At 45.0% G+C, this 26,788-nt stretch overlaps 1 protein-coding gene across 1 annotated transcript in view; it reads left to right on the top strand.

Moving 5' to 3' along the window:
- The first annotated feature begins 3,572 nt into the window (after nucleotides 1–3,572).
- ARHGAP6 (Rho GTPase activating protein 6) overlaps nucleotides 3,573–26,788 on the top strand; it is a 249,737-nt gene continuing 226,521 nt past the window's right edge. Inside the window, 3 exon segments of the mRNA XM_032330164.1 lie at nucleotides 3,573–3,663; nucleotides 3,665–4,733; nucleotides 4,735–4,806. Of these exon segments, the coding sequence (XP_032186055.1) occupies nucleotides 3,626–3,663; nucleotides 3,665–4,733; nucleotides 4,735–4,806 (1,179 nt within the window). The 5' untranslated portion in view covers nucleotides 3,573–3,625.

The raw sequence follows: 26,788 nt of genomic DNA, 5'->3' as shown, positions 1-26,788 counted from the left end.
CACACAAGATATGGTAACTATGTGAAGTGATAGAAGTATGAACTCATCTTATTCTGGTAATTATTTAAATAAATATTTAAACTTAAATAATGTTATATGTTAATTATATCTCAATAAAGCTGGTGGGGGAGTGGAAGATTATTGGTTCCCAAATGTCAACAGTGCTAGGATTGAGAAGCCCTGCTATAAAAGGGAAGCAAAGAAGTCAAGTCCATAAAATATAGGGCAGTGTCTGCCACCGGGGGAGGGCGTTACAATATAGCCGAGGGACTTGGGACTCTCTGAGACACCAGCAGTATTCTCTCTGTTGACTTCAGTGATGGTGATGATGGGCATATGTTTTGCAAAAATTCATTAAGCTACACATTGTATGTTATCAATTTTTTTAATTCAAAATTTGGAAGGTACTCTAGCAGGTGGATTGACAAGACAGTAGGATGGAAGAGTGTGGGCACTGGGTTTTAGGGAAGGGGTCCCCCCACCCAAGAGGGTCTCAGAGCTACTCTGCGACAGGGCAGGGCCTCCAAGCGGGGCCTTCTCCTGCTAGCCTACATAGGTTTTAGTGCCCAGATGGCCCTTAGCTCCTCCTAAACTCTGAAGCTGAATTTGCTTCCATGGGCTTGGGTAAAGTTTTCCTGAAAAACTCATCACCCCTGGGCTGGCACCAAGTGTGGAAAATGTCGACTCAGCTTATAGGCAGGCAGAGTAAAGGCAAACAGGGGTTTTAATTTCAATGCTGTGGTGGCAAGGACCGCCCTTAGTCCTGAAAATGCTGGAATGTTCAAGGGGCAGGAAGACAAGGAAATTCCACTGTGAGGATGACACATGTTTATCTTAAAAGTGATGCTGGTAGAGGAACTCCTAGAGATGATTTCTGAGTCCTCTCTGGGGGAAATGATAAACATCAGAGCAATGTATTATTTTTTGAAAAGGTGACTAACCAAAAGAGAACATTAGCCACACCGTCTCTTAACGGAACGAGCAGGCGGCATGAACTTCAGCCTCCGCTAGGGGAGGGTTCGTGTGCTTGGGGTCATCTCCCATGGTCACCCAACAGACAAAGATCGGAATTTCGAAACCACCTGCCATGTTAAAATGTAGTGTAAATGACCTAGGACAATACCGGCAAATTGTATGCCCTTAAAAATATTTACTGAATGAGTGACCGAGTGAATAAATAAACACCATGGAGAGGATGCTTAGGAGCAGAGGTGTGCAAATAAGACTTTTTGATTGGAGCGGTGTTTAAACTATGCCTTGAACTATATTCAAATAGAAATAATGTGTGGAATTCAAATTGTTTAAGACTTAATAGGACTTTTCAAGTTTGGCACAATCTTCTAGGTCCCGTCTTGAGTCTTGAACGAGCAGACTGAGAACTGAAAAGGTGTGGCATTCTCTCCGAGGTGAATTTCGTGTCTTGCAGCATGAATCAATCCTTTCCTTTCTCAAATGCTTTGTCTTATCTCCCCAGACCTTTCAAACACGGAAACGCAGCCCTGTTGCACTTAAGAATTTAACTCTGACTTAGCAATGACAATTTAGCAAGAAATATGCCAGCAGGCAGAAGTCATTCCTAGAATGTAAGCACGCAGTTCGGGAATGATGGAGTTTTTCTGGCTTACGATAATGCTGTTTCTTGACAACACATTTTTCAAAGGTGGCACCCCAGCAGTGTGAGGTGAGCCAATTTAACATGGGGGTGCCTTACTCAGGGGTAATGATCAAAGCACTGTTGTTAAGGTGTTTTTAAAAAAATGTATTTACTTATTTGAAAGAGAGCATGCACAAGTTGGGGGGAGGGGCAGAGAGAAAGAGAGAAGCAGACTCCACGCTGAGCAGGGAGCCCCATGCAGGGCTCAATCGATCCCAGAACCCCAGGATCATGATCTGAGCTGAAGGCAGAGGCTTAACTGATTGAGCCACCCAGGCACCCCACGGTTCAGGTTTTTAAATCCAGGGACATACCTTGTATTGTTTATGTATATTAATAATGAACCCGTTTCTGTAGGGCAAAGGATTTTTAGCTTTGGAGGTTCAGTGGCCAGTATGACAGAGAGAGAAATCCTAAAGCTGGAGAGTTCAGCTTTCTAAATGGACCACGGTGAAGCGAAGGTCCCTAAACGGGTCCCGGCTTCATTCTCTGAAAGATGCCGCGTGGCGAAGCCGATGCTAGTTCTCTGCCTTATCCCACGGGTCTTCGCTGCCAGAGCTCTAAGGCTGCTTTCCGCAGCAGAGCAGAGCCGAAGTGAAGAGGGGACTTGAGCATATCATTTTTCCAGCTCTGCCTGGAGGTGTGAGGAACCAGGGAGGGCCTCCAAGGTGAGCAGGCGAGCTCTGGTCTCCCAGGCAGCAGAGCGGAAGGAGACCTGTGCAGCGGAGATTGCGGAGGGACTGCGGCGGGACTGCGGGGGGACTGCGGCGGGACTGCGGGGGGACTGCGGCGGGACTGCGGTGAATGGTGACGTGGACTTTCTATCAAGACAGGCGGCAACACGCTGGTCATAAGTTCCCGTTTGGGACAGGGCACTGGTTTAAAGCTTATTTTTATGTTACTACAGTATAAAATACACATAGCAAAGGGTGTAACTTACAGGAATCTGAACTGGAGTGCTCAGTGAGATTTTCCATGTGGGTGTCCTTGGGTAAGGTGCCTGACCGATGAAGATACAGAATGTCTCCAGCACCCCGAAAGGTTCCCTTGTGCCCCCTTCCCAGTCAGTACCAACTCCCTATCTTGGTAATAGATATTCATTTGTTTATATTTATTTCCTTGTTTATTTATCCCTGTTGTGGCTTCTGTAACCATAAGTTGGTCACAGCTGCCTATTTCAGTTCAACGTTTGAATTTCAATTCCGGAATAAGTAAACAGAATCATACACTGTGTCCTATTTTGTGTATGACTTCTTTCAACATTTGTGAGAATGATCCATGTCATTGTGTGTGTCAGTATTCTCTTCTGGTCATTGCTGAGTAATATCCCATTATATGAACAGACCACCATTGGTCCATTGAGGAGCTGTTGATGGGCATCTTGATTGTTTTCATTTTAGCAAATCTACCTGAGGATTTTAAATATCCTCGTAGGTGAGGAAGCCATTGTCACCCATTTCTCTATGCGTCTGGGAGTGGAATTCCTGGATCAGAGGGCAAGCTTGTAATCAGCTTTAGCAAATGTAATCTTAGAGCTTTCCAGAAAGATGAATGGTCATGGGATTATCTATTCCTCAGGATACCTGTGCCCCTGGCTTCACATTCCTGGTTGTTGTTGTTGTTTTTACAATGTCCATATTTACAATTATGATGCCATTGTTTTCAAAATATTATTAGTTGGGTGGTTCATCCAACTGAATTGTAAGGGTTCAAACACGGGGGACACATCTTATTTCCCTTATTCCCACCTGGAGCACCCACACAGAGCGCAGGAAGTGCTCCTGGCCAAGTCCAGCACCGTGGGAACCCTGAAGAATGGAGACAGGCCACCCAGAAACCCGCCTTTCCCTGGGTAGCTACCCGTCTTGGGCTTTGACGGCTGGATTTCACTGGGTCTGGAGTCTCCACACTGGCCCCAGACCCTGCCTTTGTCTGGACTTAGCTTGTGGGAAACCTCAGGTAAATCACAGAATGCCAGGCCGAGGGAGGGACCTCTGGGGTGTTACCAAGCACACTTCCACAGGGGATTGTACAGCGGAGGCCAGTTTTCAGTGGTGTGAACCTCCAGTGTGTTCTAAAAATTATTTGGTTCATCTGGCAGCATTTGCAAGGAGTATACGTTTCTTCTGTTTCCAGATTCTTGCTGTGCCCTTTTCTGATGTGCACCTCAGAACTAAGGCACAGAAAGCAGCGACCCCAGCCCCCAACTCCGGTGCAGCCCGGCACCGACACCAGCCGCTGCGTCCCGGCAGGTTCTTACGCGACTCCCGCTTCCCGCGGGGTTCCTCAGACAGGCCCAGGTCGCGCAAGCTCTCTGGGACTCAGTTTACCCAAAGTGGCGCGGTCAGGCCGGCAGCCGGCCGGGCCTTCCTCAGGCCTTCTTCAGCTCCCCCGAGCTGCATTACTCGGCCCCTCTCAGGCCTGCCCTCTCCCGGGGTTCCCGCCGTCGAGACTGTCGCAAAGGAGGGCTTTCCAAACACCAAAACTCCGCCCTCGCCGGAGCGGGTTCCGAATCGCCTTCCAGCGACAGGCCCACACCCCTTTCAAAGTTAGCGAAAGTCGCTCTTTCTTGGAAACCCAAGCTCGCCCTCTCGCTGGTGTTGAGGGCTTCAGCAGCCCCAGCGCTGGCAGCGCGGCTCCCACGGGCCTGGCAGGGGTGGCGGGGCAGGAGGTAGGAGCGCCGGCCGCCCTGACACCTGTCGTGGGCGCGCTCCGTCGCTGCAGCCCCCAGCAGCTGGCGGCTGCGGTGGCTGCCGCGACAGGAGCCCGCCAGGAGCGGAAGGAATTAAGCACCCGCCCATCCCATCTGACTCGGCCGCTCCCCTCTCCTCCTCCCCCACCTCCTCCCCCTCCTCTCCTCCTCCTCGCCCTCCTCCTCCTCCACCTCCCTCTCCTTCCTCTACGCCGCGGCCGCCACCTCCTCCCGGTCCCTGTCAGCCTCTCGGCGGGACGCTGGTGCCTGCGGGCGTTGCGGCGCGCTGGGGGCGCGGGGAACGGGGCTCGCGTCCGGGGGCTGGCCCGGGATGGCGGTGAAATAGGGGGACCTCGGAGAGGCGCCGAGACCCCAGGCTGTGCTCAGGGGCCTGTCACTCCTTCTCAGTGGCGACATGGGGGACCCGGTACACCGCCAGAAACCGCAGCTGCACTACGCGGTGAGTGTCCCGGCGCGCACACGGGCGACAGGGGGCGCCACTTGGCCGGCCTGGGAGGGGACAGCTTGGGGTTGACGGGACCAGTGTCTCCCCAGAGGTCCTCGGTCGGGGGTTAGGGTGGTGGAAGGCGTCCTGGGCGTCACCCCCGAGCGTCACCTGCTTAGAAACTCGGCTGCACCCTAGAAAGGGAGCCCCCAGCCCTGAAGCCCGCGTTCCTTTGCCCCGCGCGGTGGACACGGCGTTCACGGCCAGAGGCTGAGTCCTGCCGCCGCCTCGCTGGCCAGGGCTGAGAAACGGGGCTCCTGGGGCCCAGGTTTGCCCGCTCAACCTTAGGTCAGATATGCGGCAAGAAGGAGAATAGAACTGGCGGGGAGGCAGGGCTGCTCCGCGATCTGAGCGTGGGGCTAGTGGATTCTCCGGAGAAAATGCTGCAGGGCACTTTGGGGTGCAGCCGGTTTGCTTCTGGAAAAGAGGGTATGCATCTCCCTCAGAGTTCGTGGCGGGACAGAAGGTCGCACATTATGCGATTAACACAAGGTGACGCCAGGGGGTCTTCTGCCAGTGGCTTCTCTCCTCCCTGTTGACTCAAATACTCCTTAGATATTTACAGGGGGCTTTGGGCTAACTGAGTGCCAGGCACTGCGTGGACTCTGCTCGGGGGTCGGCAGGACACCACAGACTCAAAGCTCAAGGGCTTTTCCTCTTTTAAAGTAGGAGTCAAGGTTTCAAGGTGAATGACGGACCGGCAAATCCAGATTCCAGATTGAGTTTATTTTTGAGAGAGAGAGAGAGAAGAGAGAGAAAAGATGTTTTTGAGGAATGAGTACTACTCCTGAAGATTCTGAATGCCGCCTGCAGGGAGCCGGCAGGCAGCAGCCTTAGCTCACCGCGGTGTTGGTGTTGGGACATCTATTTTCCAGTTGTAAGATGTGGTGTTTTGAGATGGGCCATTGCAGTCGTTCTGCCATCTGCTACTTTACCGAGTTGTCTTTGACCTGACGTTCACTGCTGAAATTATACATGCTACTTTAAAATCGGAGAGAAGCAGGCACAAAGTTAAGAATCATCAGTATTTATAATTAGTCTGACAGTTATCTGTCTGGAATTCCTGTCCTCCAAAATGCCCTCTCCACATTTAAAAAAAAAAAAAACACTAAACCAAGAAAATATATATTTTATTTAAAGAAAGGAGTGGAGAGTGGACAGGAGTTGTAAATACAGAGGTCCTGGTTCTTGTTGCCAGGGTGGGTCCTGGATCAGCTGGGGGCCACTGGGCTAATCTGGAAGCCCTACACTTTCATGCCGAGGCTTTGGGAGGAAAAAAAAAAAGAGGACCTGAATTAGAAAATCATCAGGGTCCCTACCAGTGAACATTCTAGGAATCTTATGATGGCTTTCTCTAGTTTTGCCATTAACCTGCCTTGAAATGACAACTGAAACACTGGTAAGTTACTAATGCTCGTTTTTGGAGACACTCGTGGCTCAGTGATTTTCCTTTTAAAGTGATATTAAGGGTAACCCAGTTTTGGCAGAAGTTTCCTCGCACTGAAGGTTCTGGAGTCTGTGCTCATTACACCCAGTCGACATTTTACCCCACCACCTTTCCCAGATTTTGAACTGTGTGCTGATGCCCTTTGATTTGCAATCTGAGGTCTCTACGCCATTTCCAAGGTGGAGGAGGAAAGGTGAGAACTGTTTCCTTACTTAAAAAAAAAAAAAATCTATCCATTCTACAAATGGTTATTGCCTCAGTTAGGCAGATGCATCCCCAAACAATTTAAAAACTGTTTTCATTCAGCTGTCTCATCCTGCTAAAAGCATAAACTTAGAGGCAAGCTAATGCTGACATCTCCTCTTGTGCTCTGAAGATTCGCTGATGGACTAGCCTTTTATTCAAGCACAGATCACCACATGCCTATTTTCTGATTTAGGGCTATAAAAAAGAAGATTCCAGAGGGAATTTGTTGGCTTTCAGGTTGGAAGAAATCACCCGGGGTCCTCTAGAAGTTTCTCATGCATACTTAAGGGTGATAAAGCAGCAGCATTCAGCAGCTCTGTATCAGTCACAAGTCAAAAGAATGTTCTTTATTAAGTGTGACCCATTGCTTTTCATATCAACATAACCCTCTAAGGCTTAACATCTCTTCTAACACTGCTCTCTTCGTCTGCTTCCCCCATCCTGGTTTAAGTAATTCCAAAAGCTCATTTTGCCTTTTAGCACAAAGAATCCACTTCCTTGGCGCCACGTGGTTCTGCCCCGCTGTGTATTACCTTATCTTAGTATCTCCTGCCTACCCTGAGATGTAATCCAGGGGGCAAGTATTTAATGTTCTTCCTCCGGAGCTTTTTCATTTGCCCAAGGCGAGACTTCGCGTAAGAAATCAGTGGCTCACATTTTGTTCACTCAACAAACATTTGTGAAGTGCCTATTGTGCGCCTGCCATTTGGTCTGTTTTCTAAAGGGACGATTGAATAGTGAAAATGCCAAGAGTTGCCACAACACTTGCTCATGTTTTTACATGGTCATAATGGTCTTCAGTAGACACGAGCATTCTCCATTTGCATAATGTGACAGTTTTCCAACGTATAGCACCACGGTCTTCTTGTTTTCATCATCAGAACAAAAACATCCCTAGCAGCTAATGCTGTCCTCCCAACCTTTCCTCCCGCCGTTTTCCCACATTGGGCTTACGGTGTGACTCCGCCCTTGCCGCCTTCTGGTGACTTGGTCAGATTTGCATTCCATCTGCGCGGAGCCCAGGATGGAGTTGAGGGTGAGCAGGAGGCAGAGTGCATCCTGGCGGTGGGGCCAGGGAGAGACGAGAGAAGAACGACCTGCGTGCGACGGCAGCTGGGCCGGAGGTGGAGAGCAGTTAGCGTGTTCGAGACATACTTAGGACAGCGAACCAGCCCGTCTTCGTTTGGACGGGCTGTCGAGATGCTGGAGTATGACGGTCGCAGACGGTGTGCATGGATCCGTGATTGCCTGGCAACACTTTCAGAGAAACGGCAGGTCATAATAAATACCTCCTTATTATCGTCTTATACAACTTGTGAAGTGTTTGGGTACGGCCTGTGTCGAATCCAACTAGTGGGTTAGACAGGTTTTCTATTTTGTGTTCCTTGGAAACCCAAGCCTCAGTGGTGGGGTTCAAGGTGGCACAGGTGTGGCTGGTGACAGAGTGGAGTGCTCTCTCCAAGCGCCCTGATTTCGCACAGCTCATCTGACTCATTTAGACGGTTGAGATAGATGAGCCGAGTTGCCCTTCCGCCTCCTGTTCTGTCACCATAATAAACCAACAGTCAAATATTGTCCCTTCGTTGACTTACTGTGACCGTCCACGTGGTTGAATTGCATGGCCAAGTAGCTCTTTAATTGGACAGGTATAGACAAAATCCCAATTTTAAGATACCTGTTGAGTTCAGTGCTGTGTCTTTATGTCTTTCTTGGGGTTTCTTAGCCTCAGCACAGTGAGCATTTGGGGCAGGATGATTTTTTGTGGTAGGAGCTGCCCTGCACACTGTGAGATGGTGAGTGGCCTCCCCGGGTTCTAGTCATTAGATGCCAGTGGCACTCCTCCCCCCAAGCTGTGACAACCAGAAATGTCTCCAGACATTGCCACATGCCCCCTAGAGGACAAAATCGCTCCCACTTGAGACCCACTGGTGTGCGTGTGATTCTCATGCATGCTTTTGAGAAGAGGTGACAATTACCACATAATAAGAAGATCTAAAAAGAGGAAACATGGTAAATGTTATGAGTCTTATGTATGTTATTCAGGGAACATACAGAACTTGAGCGACAGGCCGACACAGAGGCTCAGAGAGAGGCTCAGACCCTGGGGGCAGAGTAATGGGTCACCTGGTTTCAGCGATCATGGCTTTAACAGTGTCTTCCTGCTCTTGCTGACCCTGAAAAGTTAGGTTGCTTGGCCTGGGTTAGAGAGTAGGTTAATCTACCTTCCCCAACAGTCCCCATATGCGTTCTTCCGTTAAACACAAACAAAATATTACAAACCTTGATTGTCTGCCAAGATCATGGAACAGGTCTAATTTCATGACAACTCACGCAGTTAAGTACAGTGACTCCTCCAGCAGAATGCCTGCGCTGAGCCGTAGTTTTAGAGCAAGGTATCCAGGGCACTTTCGAGCTGCTCCTGAACAGTGTCTCCGAAGCAGCTCCCTGGAGTCACGCTCTTCCTTTCACCCCGTTCTACGAAGGGGAAACGAGGACGTTTCAGGAGGCCTCTGGCTGAGATAAATCGGTCCGTGGGGGGATGTGTGTTCTGTTCACTGAGCTGCGCCAAAAAGCAGGGGGATTAGACTCTGGCTTGACACTGATCCCTGGGGAGTCCAGCTGTCAAGGTGTAGCCCTTGCCGTCCCTTGGACGGTCTGCTGCCGAGCTCCTCCACTGCTCCCTCACTTCCTCTTTGGAGCGATTGCCCCGCCGTCTGTGCTCTCGACCACAACCTCGACGTTAAATGCTGACTATTCCCCGGCTCTGTGTGACCCCTCCCTAAGGAAGCCACAGGAAGGGCTAAGCTGCCTACCCCGAGCGGGAGCCTCTCTTGATCGCAAATGGTTAAGATCTTACTCTGCAAATTGCCAGATTTGCTCTCTGTGAACATTCGATTTCCAAAGACTTGGAAGCTATTGAGTTCACTTAATAATTCAGAGACGCCGATTATAGGACATTCTTTGGTAATTCTGAAGACACCCTGAGCTGTTGCAGGGCCGAGCTGATACGAATTGGTTATCACCCATCAGCACTACGGGTGTAGACATCTTAAGAAATTGAGCAGGACTGGTACTGACCTGCTATATGGCCCAGAATTCACCTTTGTAGCTCTCTGCTTGTTGTCTGTCTCCTCACAAAAGCTAACGTTTTGCTCATTACAACTAAATGGGAAATTATTGAACCCCCTTAATTCACAGCTCTATTAATTGTGGATACCTTTTCCAGCCTCACCCCAGCCCCACAACGTGTTCTCTTTTCAGTTGCTCTGAGAGCTTTTCCTTTATGTGGTCCCTTTGCTGTGGAACTCCCATCACCTTAGGAAATCATGCCTCCCACCCTTGGAGACACTTCTTTTTTTTTTTTTTTTTTTTAGTTTCTGATTTTTTAATTTAATTTTTAAATTAACATATAATGTATTACTTGCTCCAGGGGTACAGGTCTGTGAATGGTCAGGCTTACGCACTTCATAGCACTCACCATAGCACATACCCTCCCCAATGACAGTTGGGTTATGAACATTAACCCAACCATCCTATTGCAACCCCCTACCCCCAGCAACCCTCAGTTTGTTTTGTGAGATTAAGTGTCTCTTATGGTTTGTCTCCCTCCGGATCCCATCTTGTTTCATTTTTACCTTCCCTACTGCCCAAACCCCCTACTCTGCCTTTCAAATTCCTCATGTCAGGGAGATCATATGATAATTGTCTTTCTCTGATTGACTTGTTTCACTCAGCATAATACCCTCTAGTTCCATCCACATCATTGCAAATGGCAAGATTTCACTTCTTTTGATGGCTGCATAGTATTCCACTGTGTGTGTGTGTGTGTGTGTGTGTGTGTGTGTGTGTGTGTGTGTGTACCTCTTCTTTATCCATTCATCTGTTGAGGGACATCTAGGTTCCTTCCATAGTTTGGCTATGGTGGACATTGCTGCTCTAAACATTCGGGTGCACACATACCTTCGGATCACTACATTTGTATCTTTAGGGTAAATACCCAGTCGTGAAATTGCTGGGTCATAGGGTAGCTCTATTTTCAACTTTTTGAGGATCCTCCATACTGTTTTCCAGAGTGGCTGCACCAGCTTGCATTCCCACCAACAGTGTAGGAGGGTTCCCCTTTCTCCGCATCCTCTCCAACATCTGTCGTTTCCTGATTTTTAAATTTTAGCCATTCTGACTGCTGTAACGTGGTTATCTCATTGTGGTTTTGATTTGTATTTCCCTGATGTCGAGTGATGTAAAGCACTTTTCATGTGTCTGTTGGCCATCTGGATGTCTTCTTTGCAGAAATGTCTGTTCATGTTCTCTGCCCATTTCTTGATTGGATTATTTGTTCTTTGGGTGTTGAGTTTGATAAGTATAGATTTTGGATACTAGCCCTTTATGTGATATGTCATTTGCGAATGTCTTCTCCCATTCTGTCAGTTGTCTTTTGGTTTTGTAAACTGTTTCCTTTGCTGTGCAAAAGCTTTTGATCTTGATGAAGGCCCAATAGTTCATTTTTGCCCTTGCTTCCCTTGCCTTTGGTGATGTTTCTAGGAAGAAGTGGTTGCAGCCGAGGTCGAAGGGGTTGCTGCCTGTGTTCTCCTCAAGGATTTGAATGGATTCCTGTCTCATATTGATCTTTCATCCATTTTGAGTCTGTTTTTGTCTGTGGTATAAGGAAATGGTCCAGTTTCATTCTTCTGCATGTAGCTGTCCAGTTTTCCCAACACCATTTGTTGAAGAGACTGTCTTTTTCCATTGCACATTCTTTCCTGCTTTGTCAAAAATTAGTTGACCATAGAGTTAAGGGTCCATTTATGGGCTCTCTCTTCTGTTCCATTGATCTATGAGTTTGTTTTTGTGCCAGTACCATACTGTCTTGATGATTACACCTTTGTTATAGAGCCTGAAGTCTGGAATTGTGATGCCACCAACTTTGGCTTTCTTTTTCAACATTCCTCTGGCTATTTGGGGTCTTTTCTGGTTCCATATAAATTTTAGGATTATTTGTTCCATTTCTTTGAAAAAAAAAATGGATGGTATTTTGATAGGGATTGCATTAAATGTGTAGATTGCTTTAGGTAGCATAGACATTTTCACAATATTTGTTCTTCCAATCCCTGAGCATGGAACGTTTTTACATTTCTTTGTGTCTTCCTCAGTTTCTTCCATGAGTACTTTATAGTTTTCTGAGTACAGATTCTTTGCCTCCTTGGTTAGGCTTATTCCTAGGCATCTTTTGGTTTTGGGTGCAATTGTAAATGGGATCGACTCCTTAACTTCTCTTTCTTCTGTCTTGCTGTTGTTGTATAGAAATGCAACTGATTTTTGTGCGTTGATTTTATATCCTGACACTTTACTGAGTTCCTGTATGAGTTCTAGCAGTGTTGGAGTGGTGTCTTTTGGGTTTTCCACAGAAAGTATCATATCATCGGCAAAGAGTGAGAGTTTGACTTCTTCTTTGCCAATTTGGATGCCTTTTATTTCTTTTTGTTGTCTGATTGCTGAGGCTAGGACTTCTAGTATGATGTTGAATAGCAGTGGTGATAGTGGACATCCCTACTGTGTTCCTGACCTTAGGGGAAAAGCTCTCAGTTTTTCCCCATTGAGAATGATATTCACTGTGGGTTTTTCATAGATGGCTTTGATGATATTGAGGTAGGTACCCTCTATCCCTACACTTTGAAGGGTTTTGATCAAGAAAGGATGCTGTACTTTGTCAAATGCTTTTTTGGCATGTTTTGAGAGTATCATATGGTTCTTGTTCTTTCTTTTATTAATGTATCACTGATTGATTTGCAGTTGTTGAACCAACCTTGCAGCCCAGGAATAAATCCCATTTGGTGGTGGTGAATAATCCTTTTAATGTACTGTTGGATCCTATTGGCTAGTATTTTGGTGAGAATTTTCACATCTGTGTTCATCAAGGATATTGGTTTATAATTCTCCTTTTTGATGAGGTCTTTGTCTGGTTTTTGGATCAAGGTAATGTGGGCCTCATAAAATGAGTTTGTAAGTTTTCCTTCCACTTCTATTTTTTGGAACAGTTTCAGGAGAATAGGTATTAATTCTTCTTTAAATGTTTGGTAGAAGTCTCCTGGGAAGCTGTCTGGTCCTGCGCTCTTGTTTGTTGGGAGATTTTTGATGACTGCTTCAATCTCCTTACTGGTAATGGGTCTGTTCAGGTTTTCTATTTCTTCCTGGTTCAGTTTTGGTAGTTTGTATGTCTCTAGGAATGCATCTTTTTCTTCCAGATTCTCAAATTTGCTGGTGTATTGTTGCTCATAATATGTTCTTATAATTGTTTGTATTTCGTTGGTGGTGTTTGTACTCCTCTTTCATTCATTATTTTATTTATTTGAGTCCTTTTTCTTTTCTTTTGGATAAGTCTGGCTAGGGGTTTATCAATCTTACTAATTCTTTCAAAGAAACAGCTCCTAGTTTCGTTGTTTTATTCTGCTGTTCTTTTGGTTTCTATTTCATTGATTTCTGCTCTGATCTTTATTATTTCTCTTCTCCTGCTGTATTTAGGCTTTCTTTGCTGTTCTTTCTCCAGCTCCTTTAGGTGTAGGGTTAGGTTGTATACTTGAGACCTTTCTTGTTTCTTGAGAAAGGTTTATAGCGCTATATACTTTTCTCTCAGGACTGCCTTTGCTGTGTCCCACAGTTTGAACAGTTGTTTTTTCATTTTCATTTGTTTCCATGAATTTTTTCAGTTCTTCTTCAATTTCCTGGTTGACCCAGTCATTCTTTAGTAGGATCCTCTTTAGCCTCCATGTATTTGAGTTCTTTCCAACTTTCCTCTTCTGATTGAGTTCTACCTACAGAGCATTGTGGTCTGAAAATATGCAGGGAATGATCCCAATCTTCTGATAGCAGTTGAGACCTGATTTGTGACCCAGGATGTGATCTATTCTGTAGAATGTTCCATACACACTAGAGAAGAATGTGTATTCTGTTGCATTGGGTTGGAATGTTCTGAATATATTTGTGATGTCCATCTGGTCTAGTGTGTCATTTAAGGTCTTTATTTCCTTGTTGATCTTTTGCTTTGATGATCTGTACATTTCAGTGAGGGGGGTGTTAAAGTCCCCTACTATTATTGTATTATTGTCAATGTGTTTCTTTGATTTGTTATTAATTGGTTTATATAGTTGGCTGCTTCCACGTTAGGGGCATAGATATTTAAAATTGTTAGATCTTTTTGTTGGAGAGACACTTTAAGTATGATATAGTGTCCTTCCTCATCTCTTATTATACTCTTTGTCTTAAAATCTAATTTATTTGATATAAGGATTGCCACCCCAGCTTTCTTTTGATATCCATTAGCATGGTAAATTGTTTTCCACCCCCTCACTTTCAATCTGGAGGTGTCTATGGGTCTAAAGTGAGTTTCTTGTAGATAGCATATTGATGGGTTTTATTTTTTATCCATTCTGATACCCTTTGTCTTTTGATTGGGGCATTTAGCCCATTTACGTTCAGGGTAACTACTGAAAGATATGAATTTAGTGCCATTGTATTGCCTGTAAGGTGACTGTCACTGTATATTGTCTCTATTCCTTTCTGGTCTACTACTTTTAGGCTCTCTCTTTGCTAAGAGGACCCCTTTCAATATTGCTTGTAGGGCTGGGTTTGGTGTTTGCAAATTCTTTTGATTTTTGTTTGTCCTGGAAGCTTTTTATCTCTCCTTCTATTTTCAATGACAGCCTAGCTGGATATAGTATTCTCGGCTGTATATTTTTCTCATTTAGTGCTTTGAATATATCCTTCCAGTTCTTTCTGGCCTGCCAGGTCTATTTGGATAAGTCTGCTGCCAATCTAATATTTCTACCATTGTATGTTACAGACTTCTTGTCCTGAGCTGCTTTGAGGATTTTGTCTTTGTCACTAAGACTTGTAAGTTTTACTATTAGATGATGGGGCATGGACCTATTTTTATTGATTTTGAGGGGACTTCTCTGTGCCTCCTGGATTTTGATGCTTGTTCCCTTTGCCATATTAGGGAAATTCCCCACTATAATTTGCTCCAATACACCTTCTACCCTCTCTCTCTTTCTTCCTCTTCTGGAATCCTAATTATTCTAATATTGTTTCATCTTATGGTATCACTTATCTCTCTAATTCTCCTCTCATGGTCCAGTAATTGTTTGTCTCTCTTTTGCTCAGCTTCTTTATTCTCTGTCTTTGGTCTTCTATATCACTAGTTCTGTCTTCTGCCTCATTTATCCTAGCAGTAAGAGCCTCCTTCTTTTTAATTATACCTCACTAATAGCATTTTTGATTTCAACTTGGTTAGATTTTAGTTTTTTAAATTTCTCCAGAAAGGTATTTTGTTTCTCCAGAAGGGGTTTCTCTAATATCTTCCATGCCTTTTTTGAGCTCAGCTAGCACCTTGAGAATCATCATTCTGAACTCTATATATGACATATTACCAATGTCCATACTGATCAGGTCCCTTGCCTTCAGTACTGCCTCTTGTTCTTTTTTGTGTGTTGATTTTTTTTTCCACCTTGTCATTTTATCTAGATAAGAATATATGAACAAGAAAATAAAATACTTAAAGGGTGGCAAGGACCCCAGAAAAATGTATGCTAACCAAATCAGAAGAGACCCAAAACCAAGGGGAGAATAAAGGGGGAACAAGAAATTTAATATATATATATTTTTAATATATTATATATATAAATATAAAATATATAAACATATTTAAATATATGTATATTTACACACACACACACACACACACACACACACAGGTAAAGAAAACAGTGCCACCCACTTGATTTTGGGTGTGTTTTGGTCTCTTAAAAGAAACTACCTCCCAAAATTTTAAAGGAAGAAAATCTTATATAGATACACAAAAATAAGGGTAAACACAGTGAAGGGATGGGCTATGACTGTAAAGATGAAAATTAAAAACAAATTCTAAAAAGGGAATTGATGAGATAAGTTGCTTGGAAAAAGAAAAAAAGAGGAGAGAATGTGCTCAGGCTGGAGACTAAAAGAAAGCCATGTGCTAGATTTAGGGTATATTTTGATCTATTAGAAGAAATTGTATTCCAAAATTTTTTAGAAAGAAAAAAAACCTATATGTATATAAAAAATAAGGTTAAATACAATGAAGATATAAAATATGACTATAATTATGAAGGTTTAATAAGATTTTTTTAGAAAGGTATTGTTAAGATAAACTAGTTTAAAAATGTTAAAAGCAGAAAGAGGAAAAGTTAAAAAAATAGAATAAGAAAAAAAATTTTAAAAACTTAACTTTGAAAGACTATCGGATCATGGGAAAAAAGCCATGAATTCTATGAGTTGCTTTCCCCTCCTCTGGAGTTCTGGTGTTCTCCTTGATCGGTGAGCTTGGTCTTGGCTGGATGTTCTTGCTGATCTTCTGAGGGAGGGGCCTGTTGCAGTGATTCTCAAATGTCTTTGCCCCAGGTGGAATTAAACCACCCTTGCCAGGGGCCAGGCTAAGAAATCTGTTCGAGGTCGCTCTCTGCGCAGTTTTGGTCTCGGGAGCTTTTGTTCCCTGAACGCTTTCCGTAGAGCTTTGGAGGACAGGAATGAAAATGGTTGCCTCCCAATCTCTGGCCCAGAGGAGCTGAGAGCTCAGGGCCCCACTCCTCAGTGCGGCCTCAGAGAAAAGTGCTCAATCACTCCTGTCTCCCTGGTTTCTAGCCATGCTCCATGCTCACCCTGCCTGTGACCGAATGTTTCTATCTCTGGCGCACAGTCCCGTTTGGAGTCTCCAAACCCAGCAGATTCCTGCTGCACTTCTCCTCCTGGAGGAGGAAGGTGAGTCTCCCCGGATCTGCCCCTTGTGGGGTCCCTGCTCAAAGACCAGTGGTCTGACTGTGCCTTGGATCATGGTTTAAGGTAACCCCGAGCAGAGAGCTCATTCCTCAGCTCCGTCTCTGTAGTTGGCTTCCCCAGTCTGATACCCGGGAGCTCTGCCATACTCAGATACCCCCGATCTCTCTGTGACCCCGCAGGACCTGAGACCACGCTGTCCCCGCGAGGGCTCCACCCCTGCTTAGCTTCTGGAGTGACGTCCCTCACTGGAGCATACTTCCAGAAGTTCAGATTTTGTGCTCTGCCACTCCGCCAATTGCCAGGAGCCAGCCTCTCCCCCTGTGGTCTATCTTCCTGTTGCTTTGGATTCACTTCTCTGCACGTCCTGCCTTCTAGAAAGTAGTCGATTTTCTGTTCCTAGAATTGCTGCTCTTCTTGTATCTCTTGTTGAGTTTGTAGGTGTTCAGAATGGTTTGATAACTGTCTAGCTGAACTCCTGGGACCTGATGTCATTTCAGTCCACTACTCCTCTGCCATCTTGCAACTTCCTTGAAGACACTTCTTAAGCACCACTGTGAATGCATAAATAATCTGACTCCTGTTGCGTGTTCCGCTGCATCTCTGCCAATCATGGGAAAACAAATACTACTCTTTGCCTCATCCTTTCTGGTAATGAACTCCTGTGATTTACTTCTCCCGTTCCCCACCCTGTGGTAACTCTGGACCAAGTGCTCTTGATTCTCAACTTGGCTGCGATGTTATTGTCTCATCCCAGGCAGCCCTTGCTGGCTTGCCAGTTTCTCACTCACCCCGTGCCCATGTCACCCTCAGTCTTTGCCGTCTCAGTAGGTGGCTGGTCACTGGGGGAGCCACACAGGCCTGAGCACCTTGGGAGCAGCCCCGCCAGATCTGTTTTGCAGTGCTCTCCAAATGCACCCTCTTCTTTGCATCTCTACTGCTGTCACCTAAATCCAAGCACCCAGCTGTCCACACTAGGAAAGTGTGGTAACCCTATATCCCAATAGTGGGAGCAGCGAGATCTTTGAAAAAGATAATGCCCTTGTGACATTTCAGCACTTAATGCTCTCCAGTTGGCTTCTTCATCGCTTAGGCCGATATCTTTGTCTGTGACTGTGGCCTTCCAAGTCCTCCCCAGTGACCCCACCTGCTCCCTAAAACCCTCCCTCACCTTTCCACTGCCCGGCCACCTGAGTGTTACTTCTGGTCTTCGAGTGCAACCAGCTCTTTCCCACCCGAGGCTTTTGTACTCGCTCTCCCTTCTATCTAAGATGTTCCTTGTGCAGCAGGCATCCCTCCAAACTGCAGGGGAAAATGTCATCTTCCCTGAGTGCTCTTCGCAAAGTGCTTCTGATCTCACTCAGTAACCTGTGATTAGATCACGCTGGCTGCTGTCTTCGTGTTTGCCTCACTCCTTGGTCTTCTGTCACACATTTCGCGGTTTGTCTGTCTCTCCCTACTGATGTGGAAGTGCGTTCAGGGCAGCGACCCAGTCATTCTTTTCCCAGGGTAGCCCCACCGCCTCTAGGGTGCGCACCCCAGGGTAGGCACCCAGTAAATAGCAAGGAGTAGAGGCCCTTTGTAATCTTGGGCCTTAGTTTTTAAATATTTCCTGTCTTCTCTCCTGTGTCAGAGTGTAACTGACTTCTTGATTTATTAGTGTCTAACAGCCTTGTCTAAATTTGCTACCTCTATTCTGATGGACCTGGGGTACCAGTTTATCAAATCTGTTAATCCCAGCTCTAAAATTAGGAATCATAATCTCTGAACTCGCATAGGAGCGATTCTCAGAAGGCCTGTGTGCATAGACATGGGATCCGTGACTATGTGAGTAAGGAGCTAAGGTCCACTTACTTTCTGCAACTACCCCTCGAGGATGTGATATGGACAGGCCTGCTCCAAGGAAAAATGCAAAGGCACTGAACAAAGAGTAAAAGGAAAGAGGAGGGAGGCAGCTCCCCCTTCACTTTTTGCTCTCAGTCCTATCCACGGTAGCGGTCTCCTGGGCAGCCCAGCCTGATGGGTATGTTGGTGGTCTGTCTAGCTTGCCATCAACAAGGACTGCAGGGCCCTTTCTTAAGTCCTGGCCACATGACTGAGTGGAAATTATGCAACCTGTTTTAGATTGTAAGCTCCAAAATGATGGGAGTAAATGGATTTCAAGATCTTAGGTGCTTGTAAAACTTTGGACTAAGATCCACCAGGGTTTACAAATGAATGCAATTAATTTTTTTTTAATTTTTTATTTTTTTAAATAAACATATAATGTATTATTAGCCCCAGGGGTACAGGTCTATGAATCACCAGGTTTACACTTCACAGCACTCACCATAGCACATACCTTCCCCAATGTCCATAACCCTACCACCCACTCCCTACTCCCCTACCCCTGGCCCCCCTCAGTTTGTTTTGTGAGATTAAGAGTCTCTTATGGTTTGTTTCCCTCCCGATCCCATCTTATTTCATTTTGAATGCAATTAATTTCTATCTTTTAACATAGCCTCTCAGATTTTCTGGTTCTAACATTATTTTCAAGAGACCTGCCTCTCTGATTTCTTTTATTCTCAATTACATTCTGAGTACCTAGAAACTTGAAAGATCAAACAAAACAGCATGGACTCCTACAAGTCATTCTAGGGTATGGCTTTCTCTGACTTGATGGTGATGACTTGGACACAAATATGGGATATGTCTCAATTTGGATGAGTTGTACACAAAGTATAAGACTAATTTGTTCACTCAAATATGATCATCATTACTAAAGGCTTTTTCCTTGAGAAAGGCAAACAGGTCAGGATTTTGTCTCCTTCTCTCTGGTTACTTGACACATTCTTCAATCTCTTGTAACTTAAAAATTTTTCATAGTACAATTTGATTGTTTGGAGAGTCAGCTAAATCGAATTTCTGAAATGAAGTTTTCAGAAGAATTTGGAGTTGTGGCTTTGGGGAAGAGTTTCCATGGAAACAGCAAAAGACTGTCAGATGAATAAACTTTAAAAATATTTTTGAATGACCCTTTCTGCAGCTGACTGAAATATCTGGTAAAGAAACATATAAGACCGTCCAAGTGAAATAAAGAGCCGACAGGCCTCCTGCCAGCACGTGGAACCCCTCGGCTGCGCATCCGCGGAGCTCCCCTGTGCCAGGTGGGGGCCGCTGTGCATGGGCAGAGTGCCCCGACATCGCTCTAGATTCCTTACTTGGCAGCGCCAGCACCGTTTTCATTAGCTCCACAGGATAATAATAGTTTAGCGAGAGAATGGAATCTCGAGTTTGCTAGAAGACTTTGCAGACGGTAACGTGTAGTATTACTTTTGTAAGTATTTATGCGCAGGACCTTCAACAGTCCCATTATGATGTCACTTTGATGGTCTAGGCAAATTGTAAAACACCGATCTCAAAAGATGAGGCATTCCCCCCACCTTAGCTCCTGACTCACAGCAGCAGGAGGATGGCACACCCCAAAAGCCTTCGCTTCCCGAATGAACTCTCCCTGATGTGCCAGTACTTTTAAAGGAACCCAAAAGGAATAGGGCAGCATGGAGCGTTAGCAACATGGGGAAGCTGTTACCATGTGGACACAGGGAGGGGCCGGGGTCACCAGAAGCCAGTGACTTCCAATCTCAGCTGAAGGGACCCCGGAAACGTGCCCAGGGAGGATTGCAGCAAGGGCAGAATATGGAGAGGCAGGGATGGGGTGGGAGGAGCACTACTGTGACCTCTTGGGCTTCTTACTCTCTCCTCTCCCCTTTCTAGTACTGAGCCCAGCACATCTACCAAGAGGCAGTCCATGGGGGTCAGCCTCACAGGGTGCAGGCCAGCGCAGAGACGGGCAGAAGTGTTTCTTTTGTTTTGGCAGAAGTGGAGTGGGAGACTTTGCACCCGTGAAAGTCACCCTACTCGTGTTCAGTTTTCTTTGGGGTTTACTTGCATTATGAAAGACCCTAAATTCCCAAGCAGGTACAGGATTTTTGGATTGCTTAGAATTTCTCTTTTCTCTCCCCTGGGGGTTGTTTCAATGACCACATTTAAACTAGTAATGTGTTACACCAGCTCCATCCATATGAGATGAGCATATCTTTAAAAATATTCATATTACAAGCCTGTTAAAGTACTTACTCTTCACTTATTATACCATGACATATTTTACATATGTATTGTAATGAATTTCATATTAAGAAGCTTCATACTTCATTCAAAAATACTTTGGTATTTTTAATATAAGCTTAAACTATAATTAATTTTCCCCTATATGCTCATTGAAATAGTCTAATAGAATTTAGTTTCCAGACAATGAAAAAGGAAGAATTGGTGTGGCTCTTTTTCTGGTCGATGCCTACAGAGTTTGAATCCTTGACATTATACATCGACACAAAATGGGTTGATCCGTGCTTTCATGAAGAGTTATTCTCATTTCTCTGTGGTGGGTGAGGAGTGGTTGCAAGTGAGGTCTGCGGTTTAATCACCGTATTAACTCCAGTTAACTTAGCAGAGAGAAAACTACCATTTCAGCCCTGACTACAGAAAGTGCCTCTCATTCCTGAGTTAGTTTCCTCTCGAGGCCTGTGTATCCACTTTTGTGATACCTATCCTGCTTGTAATTGCTTCTTTAAATGCCCTATTCACTACAGAACTGAAAAATCCAAAGGGGCAGAGGCCAGGACCAGGGGCGTATCTGGACTCCACATCCTTGGCCACAGGTAGCAGGGACCCGACACTGGTATGTGCTTGAATGCCAGCAAAGTTAATGACTTAGGACTCTTAGAAATAATTAGGCAGATATGTTAAGAAAAAAAAGAAAAGAAACAATTAGGCAGACTTACAGTAATAATACCAGCCAATATTTATTGAATGCTTCCCATGAGCCCTTGACATTCTACATTATTTAATCCTTAAAAGAACCCTGTGAGGTTCTTGAGGAACTGTGAGGTCCTAAATCTGTTTAAAAGAGGAGGAAACTGAGGAACTGAGTTGAGATGTTTCAGGGTCACACAGCTAGTAAGTTGAGTAGTGAGACTGGTTCTCCAATCTTTGTCTCTCCGACTGCCGAGCCTCCATGCTTTGAACCACTACATAGTGGCCAGTGGTTAAAATGCGATGAGCTTATCTTTGAGATGATAGTTTCAAAACTCATTTTGTAATGATTGTAGACTCAAAGGAAATTGCAAAAATGCTACCGAGATATCCCGTGTCCCTTTGACCCAGCTTCCGTCAGTGATAGCTTCCTACATAACTAGAGTACAATATCAAACCAGGACATCGACGCCGGCGCATTACTATTAACTTGTCTACAGACCTTGTTCACATCTCACCGCCAATTTTTTACGTGCATTCCTTTGTACACATGTGAGTGAGTGAGAGAAAGAGAGAGAGGGGGAGAGAGAATAGTACCATGCAGTCGTTTCCCACATATAGATGGGCATATCTGCCACTCAAGATACAGAACTGTTCCACTGCTACAGAAGAACCCCTTCACGCTCCCCCTTTGTAGTGTCAGCCATGCTGTGTCTTACCCCCTCTCTGATCCAGGCAGCCGCTCACTCGTTCTCCAGAAAATGACACCTTTTAAGTGATCCCCCATCTCTCCTTCCCGCACAAGGGCAACATTCCCTTCTTCTTCTTCTTCTTTTTTATTTAGAGGGGGGTGGTGAGGGGAGGGGCACAGGAAGAGGGAGACAGAGAATCCCAAGCAGGCTCTATACCCAGTGAAGAGCCTGACGCAGGGCTCGAGCTCACGACCCTGAGATCATGACCTGAGCCAAAACCAAGAGTCGGATGCTCAACCGATTGAGCCACTCAGGCGCCCCACGATGGCAGCATGCCTCTGCTCACTCATTGTTTATGCCCAAACCATCCAGAAATGTAACAGAAGAAAGTAAAATGAATAGATAATGAGATCAGAGAGGATTTTTGTATTCTTGTTGTTAGTAACATATACAACCGCAAATAAAGAACATCCTGTTTGGTATTTTTAGCTGAGCGTGGTGGTAATTTTGTCATTCCAACTCTTGTGTTTTCTCTCGCAAAGGGCTTTTGATCAAAACACCACAGGCTTTTTTAGCTCCTGCACGGAGGCCCTGTGCCCCCTCTCTGCATGGCTGTTCTGATGGAACATCCATTTCAGGAATGATAGCCGCATGGGTGAACTTGCAGCAGCCTGGAAAAGGTACATGAGAACTGGCACTCTGCCCTCCACAAGGCTCTATGAGCAAGGAGAAACACACGTCCCACATGTACTTGCCACAGCCATGACCCACTTGTGCCCTGGGCAGCCCAAGGGTTATGTAAACCCTGGCATTCAGGAGACACATGCATTTTTACTCATTCACTTCAGAGGGAGTGGTGGTTCATAGACCTCTCTTGGGGAAAAGTTTGAACCTTATCAAGATTAGCCATTTCAAAAAAAAAAAAAAAAACTTAATAGCTGTTTTTATCCAGGATAGCTGCAGAGTAAAACCTTATCATCGGGACACAGTTATAAAGACTTCCTGCACTTATTTGGTTCCCACTATTAAAAAAAAAGGTGTAAAAAGTGCTGATGCTCTGCGATTCTGCAAACACAGGCATACTCTTCTTGGATGCTTCAATTACTGCAGAGTTTTACTATATCATTTGCCTTGATCTTTATTGGAAAAGGAGACTTTTTTTTTTTAAATCTAGACATTCTTACACCATGCTCTGGCTTTTAATTAGGTAGGCATGCAGTGCCATCATTTCCATGGTGGTTCCTCCTATCACCCTTGTAGGGAGTCTCAGGAGAACCTGGATGTAAAGAAGTGTAAGGCCTTCTATGGGATTTCTGCACTGGGAGACACTTTTTATTTTATGTATCTTTCAAAAGAAAAGTCTAGAACCCCTGGCATGCAGATACATACAGACACCCAAAATGGTGCTTGGCTATGTAGTTCTGTTGACTGAAATGTAGAACTGTCTCTTCCTGTTGGTTAGCTAGTGCCACACTATTCCATATGACAAGCTACTTTGACATTCAGTGTCTTAAAACAGCCATCACTCATTTTCCTGAGTCTGTGGGTCAGCTGGGATGGGCTTACTGGGGCAGAGCTCAGCTGTTTGACCTGAGGCCAGGCTGCTAGTCCCGCAGGGCTTGGCTCCTCGATTAGTTGTGTGCTGCGTCTGTTTATTCGGGGGTGTGGGTTTGTGGGCAGCACCCACCTGGGGAGGTGCAGGAGCACGGGTATGACCAGCAGAATGGATGGAGGATTCTTTTTTTTTTTTTAATTTTTTATTTTTTATAAACATATATTTTTATCCCCAGGGGTACAGGTCTGTGAATCACCAGGTTTACACACTTCACAGCACTCACCAAAGCACATACCCTCCCCAATGTCCATAATCCCACCCCCTTATCCCAACCCCCCTCCCCCCAGCAACCCTCAGTTTGTTTTGTGAGATTAAGAGTCACTTATGGTTTGTCTCCCTCCCAATCCCATCTTGTTTCATTTATTCTTCTCCTACCCACTTAAGCCCCCATGTTGCATCACCACTTCCTCATATCAGGGAGATCCTATGATAGTTGTCTTTCTCTGCTTGACTTATTTCTCTAAGCATGATACGCTCTAGTTCCATCCACGTTGTCGCAAATGGCAAGATTTCATTTCTTTTGATGGCTGCATAGTATTCCATTGTGTATATATACCACATCTTCTTGATCCATTCATCTGTTGATGGACATCTAGGTTCTTTCCATAGTTTGGCTATTGTGGACATTGCTGCTATAAACATTCGGGTTGGATGGAGGATTCTTAACGCATAGGTGGGACCCTGGAACACACTCATCTCTACGTAGCCGCCATTGGCCCAGGCGAGTCACGTGTCCACACCTAATGTCAGAGGATAGGGAAAGAACGCTCCGTCGGTGATGGAGCCACGGCAAGTTTGTGAGTGCAGTGAGGGGTGAAAAGTGGGGGCAAATCATATACCTTCCCTCATTATGTAATCAGATTCATTTGAACATGCTGATGTTTTGAAGAAGGCACAGATCTATCTGTCTCATTTTTTTCCATTTGGTCAATGGGCTGTCTCCACCGAGGGTGTGACTGTATCCTTCCTTATGACCTAATTAGATGACAAAGGTAAGATGATGGGTCCATCCCACTGACACCAGTCCCCACAAAGCCACATTGATTGGATGGATATAGACTGAACAGATAGCAAGGGAGTATTTAGAAATAGGATGAATAATATTAACCTTTAAACAGAATTATTGTAGTCTCCCCCCTCCGGTTCCTTGTGTGTAGCAGCTCTGGTTCCTCAATCTGTCAGAAGGAAAACATTCGGAATCACCTCCTGGGAGATTTTTTTAATCTGCTTTGATTTACTAGTGTCACTTTAAAAAGATTTGTAAATTTAGCTCCTGTTTTAAAACCCAGAATAATTGTAGATGAGGTCATGTATAATTGGAAGAAAAATACATTTAATCCTTTAGTTCAAACAAATAGGAGCCAACCTTTGGAAATTAGATGGTTAATTTGATCAATTTTGACATGTAAATGGATAAGCTAAATTAAAAATAATGCACACACACACACACACACACACAAAATCTCTCTGAAGTTTAAAACCTTTGCCCTGTCTTCTTCCATTATATCAATTGGTTGAACAGTTGCCAAATCCTGGTGGTTTCTGTGTTTGTCCCCCCAGTTTGCTCTGTAGTTGATTTGACCCAGCAGAGCACCTGCTGGATTTTAGTCACTCAGTTGTCTAAATTAGGGGTCAGCAAAGCGTGGCCCATGGACCAAATCCAGACTGCCGCCTGCTTTTTTATATCTCACAAAGCACAGAATAAGCATTAGGTTTTTAAACAGTGGGGGAAAAATCAAAAGAAGACTATTTTATGATATGTGCAAATTATATGCAATACAAATTTTAGCATCCATAAATCCAGTTTTATTGGAAACAGCCACACCCATCATTACGTGTTGGCTATGGCTGCTTTCAGGTTAACACCAGAGTTGAGTGGTTGCAATTGAGCGGTTGGCGGGAAAGCCTACACTGTGTGTTATCTGGCCATTTACTGACACACTTTGTGAATCTCTGGTCTAAAACTCTGCCTCGCGTTCCCACAGACATGGAGGACAGATCTACTGTTGATAGAAGAACAAAGGCCAAAGAAAGGGGGCACACATCCTTTGAGTGGAAGAGAATTCTGGGAACATTCGGATAAGGGCAAAATAAGATCAAACATTCACGTATCTGCCAGTATGTGTGGAGAACTGGGTATGTGTCCAGTGCTCAAAGAAAATTTCAAGAAAGGATAATATCTGGTTTCTACTCTCAGGATTCCTCTTGAATAAAAAGCACGATGTGTCCCCATTACAGGTCATAGAGTCTGAAACCTCTCTGCCTTGTCTAATTCTCTAAGTCACCAGAAAACCCTTTGGAGTTTTTAAGTTGAACGTAATATTTTTTTTTTCATGGCTTATCTTGTAAATATTCTTGGCAGAATCATTTTCACGAGCCTTACTCTTCTTACCAGTTCAAAGCTGAGGACTGAGCTCTGAAAAAATGTCATTTACTCATTGGTTTAAAATGCTGGCCCCTCTTGTTTTGCATTGGAGATTTTTACATTAGTGTGTCCAGAACTCCCTCAGAGGAAAGAATGTAAGGGGCCTCGGAGGGCTGACCTTTAAAACACCATAGTCTGTGGCGCTTGCTGCGCGCTTAGTCACAAGAGGTGTGTGGGGAGAGAGCTCTCAGTCCTGCCAGTGCAGCCTGTGTTTTGCCAAGGGATGTGGCCCCCTCTTATGCTTTGTGATGTTTCTCTTGGCTGACTTTTCCACATTCTTGTGACCCTTTGAATGGAGATGTCTTTACAGCGTTAGCCCCTACAACATGGCCTCCCGCTATCATTTCCTGCAGGTCTTGTCTTAGATCTCAGCAGCTTCCTGAGTAAATGTCACCTTGGTGTCTCCTCAGAGGAGCTTGGGAGGCTCACAAAACCTGTTTCCCACCAGATATGAAGCCTAACGTCTGTGAGTCGTCTTCTCATTAGACTCTGCAAGAGGATGAGCCTGGAATTCTCTTCAGTTCCAAAGTGAGGGGCAAGGTATGGCACCAAACAGGGAACCAGGAAAATGCCACACAAGGTGGGGATCAAGTGACCCCCAGAGGAGGAAATTCCAGTTGAAAATAGAAAGCCAGTCAGCACTGTTGTGAGAGCCAGTGTACTAGACTCTGAAACTAGCCACCTGTGGCCTGTGAAGGCTGCCGTCGGAAGGTCATGGATTGGCCTGAAGAAGGGTGTTGTGTTTCAGGGCAGTAATTGGGTGGTACAAACCCAAAACGAAACATTATTTATCTACTTGCACAGTTGTGCTGGGCTGGAGAGTTTTGCGGAAATGACTCAATTTCTTATATTTGACATGTTGACCAATGGTCAATTCATTAATAGAGAAAGGCAATTTGGGAATAATATTTTCT

Source organism: Mustela erminea, chromosome X (genome assembly GCF_009829155.1).
Source record: "Mustela erminea isolate mMusErm1 chromosome X, mMusErm1.Pri, whole genome shotgun sequence".
In the NCBI taxonomy this organism is placed as follows: Eukaryota; Metazoa; Chordata; class Mammalia; order Carnivora; family Mustelidae; genus Mustela; species Mustela erminea.
This window is presented reverse-complemented; position numbering and strand designations above follow the sequence as displayed.